Source organism: Phaseolus vulgaris, chromosome 4, assembly GCF_051622355.1.
Source record: "Phaseolus vulgaris cultivar YP4 chromosome 4, ASM5162235v1, whole genome shotgun sequence".
NCBI lineage: Eukaryota > Viridiplantae > Streptophyta > Magnoliopsida > Fabales > Fabaceae > Phaseolus > Phaseolus vulgaris.
Window position 1 is genome coordinate 9,037,133 of NC_143501.1, and position 6,093 is coordinate 9,043,225.

At 29.5% G+C, this 6,093-nt stretch overlaps 1 protein-coding gene across 1 annotated transcript; it reads left to right on the forward strand.

Annotated features, from left to right (window-relative positions):
- Positions 1–2,789: 2,789 nt before the first annotated feature.
- Positions 2,790–5,797, forward strand: LOC137837128 (transcription termination factor MTERF5, chloroplastic). The gene is made up of 4 exons (XM_068645996.2): positions 2,790–2,996; positions 3,807–3,856; positions 3,960–4,166; positions 4,253–5,797. Exons 1-4 carry the CDS (start codon positions 2,878–2,880, stop codon positions 5,335–5,337), a joined length of 1,461 nt encoding a protein of 486 aa, XP_068502097.2. The 5' UTR covers positions 2,790–2,877; the 3' UTR covers positions 5,338–5,797.
- The last annotated feature ends 296 nt before the right edge of the window (positions 5,798–6,093 follow it).

A 6,093-nucleotide genomic window follows, 5' to 3' on the forward strand; every position in this document is an offset into this window, starting at 1 on the left:
TGTCAGTGATCAAGAAGTTGATTATTGATGTCATTTAAATAGTGTTGCTTTAACTTATTTACAATATATGCTCATGATCCTAATTAGGTATTCTAAGAGTTTCTTAGATAAGAGTTTGGTGTTGCCCTACATTTTTCATGCTAGCCAACTTAGAGAGAACATTAACATGATTGTTATGTTCCCCTTAGCATTTTATTTCTTTTGAAATATATATATATATATATATATATATTATTTTAATCTCTTTAACTTTTTTTATTTCTATTATTTAATTTAATACTTTATTTATATTTAAATCATTTTAGTTATCTTCATTTACACACTAGTCTTATTTATTTGTATATATGTCATTTAAATTATCTCTAGTTACGCACTAGTCTTTTTTTTATATTTATTTTATTTAATTTATCTCCAGTTATGTAGTGACCATGTTTATTTATATTTATGTCATTTAATTTATCTTCAGTTACACACGGATCTTATTTATTTATAATTATGTCATATCATCTCTTGGTCTTTATTTTTAATATGTCATTAATTTATCTCTAGTTACACATTAGTCATCTTTATTAAATTTATAATTATTTCATTTGATTTATCTTCAGTTAGGAGTTAGTCCTCTTTATTAAATTTATAATCATATTATTTAATTTATCTTAATGATCCTCTTTATTAATTTATATTTATGTTATTTATTTTCATGTGATATCCTGATCCATATTTAATTATTTATTTAAAGTTATTTCTTTGATTCTTGTTTTATTTTATTTTGTATTATTTTAAACATATTTTTTTTTAATTTGAAGAAATGTATATAGTAATAATAAAAATAAAATAAAAGTAAATATTTTTTTAATGAACTTGGATAAAAGAAAGTTAAAAATATTCTCTATTATTAATTTTAAACTTTTTGTATTTGTTTGATTGATGGGTAGATATTATTATTTAAGACAAATATGACATATCTTAATAATCATTATGTTATATGATCCTTGAAAATGTCAAAAGTATGTCTATTAAGAAAGAGTCCTAGATTTTGAGTTGAGATCATACTAATTTACGAGTACTTGTGTTTGGAAAGTCACACCTTGGTACATTGCACAATGGAAGACAGAGACCATGGTGGGGTCCAAGGAAGTATTTACCATATAGATAATTATTTAGATAGTCTAGAATAGCGCCCCATACCAGGATATTCATATGCCAAACTTTGAACTATCTGATACTTGCTTAACATCGCCAAGGTTAGGTAGTGATTATATGTCTCTTCTTTTGGTTGATAAATGACTAGTATTCTTAGAGAAAAATAATTATGATTGTATCGATATTTTTAATGAGAAATAATGAACTACCTAATCACTTTCCAAGTAACTTTTAATGTTCATAGTGAATCATCAAAAGTAGAATATGGATCTATATGTATGATAAAATGAAATTGGGTATTATGGTTGTAGGCAAGTCATAGGCCCCCATTATCCATATTTTATGTTAGGTTTATTAAGATTGATATGTAAGGCAAGTCAAAAACCTCACTCATTTTCATGTTTTTCTTTCATATGTACCTATTGTATAAATAGAAGGAGAACCTCTTCAATAAAAGTTGTTCGGAAAAATTTCAAGAAATCTTCTTTAAAAACTATTACTTACAAAATATTTATAAAATAATTGATTTTATTTATAAAGAAATAAAGACATTGGAAGCTCAATATATATTTGATAGTCTATTGTCTTTATTTGAAAAAGACTTATAAATAATATGTTATTTATGAAAAAGTGTGATAAAACTATCTATTTTTCACTCATTGAAGTTACCTACCTTTGTAAGGAAGTAAATTGTCTATCTTCTCATAAATCTTCTTTGTTTTGTAGTTAAAAGTGATAGCTAAAAATACACGAGTTGTTGATAGATTGAGAAGATAAATTAGGATTGGTTCTATATTTATTAAAGCTAGAACTATCTCGTTTTCAATAAGTTTTTTATTATTTAAATTCAAGAATTCACGGTGAATTAGCATAAAATTTGTGTTGTTTTCCTTTACTACACAACCTAATGGTCATACTTTTTTATATCAAGAATTTGAAAAATAGATAAGAAAATTTTCATCTCCATTTTATGAAGTTACGATGATAACAATGTGAGATCCTTAATATTCTACTATGAATACCACTGAAGTAAAATAATGAAAATAAACAAAGTAAAATCTTTTGATTTTTAAAAAATCTAAGTATATATTACTTACAAAATATTTATAAATTACAAACTAAATAACAAACTATTACTTCAATTAACTACATCCCTTATATTATAAATTAATTTACTAAATTTCTAAATAATTTGAAATTATTGAATTCACTGTTGCTTCATTTTGTTTTAACATATAATGTGTTTATTTAAAATATACAAATAATTACTATTTGACCGTATATATATATATATATATATATATATATATATATATGTATGTGTGTGTGTATATGTATACACGTGTGTAAATTAAAAAAAAATATAATTGTTACAATATTATTATAATTTAATGCATAGATTACAACTAACTTATCTACAAAATAAAAAATAAAAGTTTAATAAAATTACATAAAATAACTTTGATGTAAATTAATTTTAGTTTTGTGAAAAAGTTCCATTCTTTTTATGTTAAAAATATTTATAAAAAATTGTCCAAATAAATTATAAAAAATGCTTCTTCTTTTTTTTTCTAAATTTGATACTGGCATTATATTATTTTTTACATAATTATATTATATGATTTGTTTTTACCTATAAGAGAGATAAGTATTTTCATAGTGGCCAATATCTCCCGTACCTTATCTCGCGTGATTTTGTCCATCGTTTTGTTTTTCTTCACAGTGATACAATAAATGAATAAACCCTTCTTTTCCAATTGCAATATCAAACCTACGAAGATGAAGACTTTCTCCTCAATTCAACAACCCCACCATTTTCGCTGTACAAGATTTTTCTCTCACACTACCACAAGGTTCACATTTCTTAATGCTCTTCATTCACTGGATTTTCTTGCATGCGCATTCATATCTAGTTCATTTTTTAATGTTGTTTTTTCTGTACCCAAAAGCGAGAATCGCGAGAGAGGAGGAAGCTGTGTAATGATCTTTTAGGGTGTTTTTCCGATTGTGGTTGAAGAATTAGAGCAAGTGGGGCATCTGGGTCATTTTTTATTGTGAGCTTGAGCCAAATAAGATTTGTGTAAGGGCTGTTTGGGTGAAGTACTTATTTGATTGGTTCTTGTAAGAAGAGCTTATTCACAAATGGTAAACATAAAAAAGTTATTAATAATTTTATTACAAATAGGGGAATTAGTTCAAAGAGAGTCATTTTTACAAAAGCAATTAGAAAATTCGTTAGGGCGTGTTTGGAAGAGCTTGTTGATGATGGACATTTTTAATGACTTAAAACACTTACGTAAGTGTTTAGGATAGCTCATGAGAATAGCTTATAATATGTTCATAAGTCGTTTTTATCTTATTTCATTGAGTCTTCTAGGATAATTTATGAAAACACTTACAACTCTATTTTCTCTTTGATTATACTAACAATTTATCCATAAGCGCTTACATGGCCACTTATACAATAAGTCCTAAATTTTGTTGGTTACCAAACATACCCTAAATAACTTTTAGTTCACGGATATATTGTAGTTTTTCATTTCATTTCTGTCTCGATGTCTATTAGCAGATGCAAGGATTTCAATTTGCCCATATCTGTTTTTCTTCATTCTGATACTGTTGGACCTTTAACAGTTTTTCACCTTTTGAACATTTTACATCAGGACTCAACTTTCTTTTCCTACGAAGGTCTTCTTTTGCCAGGCAATATCTGGTTAGCTTTAATTTTTTGTATTTTTCTTTTATTAGATATTACAATTGACATGAGGTTTATGTACTATTATAATAAGCACAGTGTTGTGTTTTTTTTTACTCAGAAACAGATGGGTCATTGCATTCAAATGTGGTGTCTCCTACACTATTAGCAGGAGAAAGGGAAGAAGCAAAGGCTGTGTTGACCTTGTTTCTGAAGAAACAAGGTTTGAGCAATGCGATTGCTGCTAGAACCATCCACAAGTCAGATCTTTTTGTTGATCACCTTATCTCAAAGCTTCATTCTAAACACAAATCTTGGTATCTCACAGGTTCTGCCAGAACAATTTGATTACTCTATTTTGTAACTCTCTTCCACATTGGATCATGCTAATCACATTTTCTTTGACACGAACAGGGAGAGAGCTTACAACTATGGAGATCAGGGATGTGCTTTTCCCTTATCTTGAATCACTTTTTGAAGAGCATGGAGACATTCTAGTGGACGTGGTAGAAAACTATCCAAATCCACCTGTTAAGGATAAATCAGCTGTGTCAGTTCCTCTTTCTAATCCAGTGTTAGACTCTAAGAAGCTTAAAGCTTTGTCCCGAGTGAGCGAGATAGACTGGAATGGTGGCATTCTTCGCCCTCATATTGCATATTTGATGGAACTTGGTATGGATATAGACCAGATTAGGAGTATCACCCGAAGATTCCCATCTTTTGCCTACTATAGCTTGGAAGGTAAAATTAAGCCTGTTGTCGAGTTTCTTCTTGAACTTGGAGTGCCAAAAGAGCGCATTCCCTCTATCCTCTCTAAAAGGCCTCAAATATGTGGAATTAGTCTATCAGAAAATCTTAAACCTACCATGAAGTTCTTTGAATCTTTGGGTGTTGACAAGAGGCAATGGCCGAAGGTGATCTATCGCTTTCCAGCCATGCTAACTTATAGCAGGCCTAAAGTAATGGAAAACATAGATTTTCTCCTTGAATTGGGACTCTCAGAAGAGAATATAGGTAAGATTTTAACTCGGTGCCCCAATATTGTCAGTTACAGTGTAGAGGACAATCTTCGACCCACAGCTAAGTACTTCCGTTCTTTGGGGGTAGATGTTAGCATTCTTCTATTCAGATGCCCGCAGAATTTTGGTCTTAGCATTGAGACCAATCTAAAGCCTGTAACAGAATTTTTCTTGGGAAGGGGATACACTTTGGAAGAAATTGGAACCATGATTTCAAGATATGGAGCCTTGTATACATTCAGCTTGACTGAAAATTTGATTCCAAAATGGGATTTCTTTTTGACCACGGGTTACCCGAAGTCTGAGCTGGTCAAGTTCCCTCAATATTTTGGATACCGTTTTGAGGAAAGGATTAAACCTAGATTTGCAATTATGAAAAAATCAGGAGTGAAGTTACTGCTGAACCAGGTTCTTTCACTGTCAAGCAGTAACTTTGACGAGGCCTTGAAAAAGAAAATGAAGAAAAAGCTAGAAGGTTAGCATTCAAGGCATGGCAGCAAAGTAGCTCAATCAAATAACCAAAATTGAGACTGTCAGGGAATGTTTGGTTTTAGTAGATGCTGGACTACATGGTTGTGTTGGTGTCTATCTTTTGCTTGGATCAATGGTCCAATGACTGCCAATTTATGGTGAATGAATAGCTAGTTCCTGAAACCAAAATACAGGTATCCTTTGAACTTAAGCATTAAGCTGTGTTGAGTGATTGAGAGCATGGTAGCTTCTGAAACCAAAGTTTTTATCCGAGTTGAGAGTATGTAATTGTTTTTATCTCCATGTATTTACTGGAGTCTTCACTGTGTACTGGTGAAATAGGTGATTAGGGGATGTATGAGATGAGATTAAGCCAAATTGCTAATTGCTGATTCAACCAAGGTGATTACTGTATTTAAATAATTACATTCTGATCTGCTAAATCTGTTTCCTTTGGTTTTTTGCCCAATATTTCATTATATATTGAGAAGTGAGAAGTAACAGTCTGTAATATGCATTTTTAGAAAATGATAATTTTCTTGAAAGAATTTTAGAACGTTAACAGATTTAAAAGAACAAGAGATTGAGTATAATTAAGAGATTGAGTATAATTAAGCGAAATAATCAAGAACTCTAATTAAAGAAAGAACTAGATTATTAACAAGCAATGAAAAACAATTTATTTAATAGAATTTAGAATTCATAAAATCATTGTTATACAAAAAGCACAAAATTCATTTCGAAATTACTAGACAATCTAGTCAA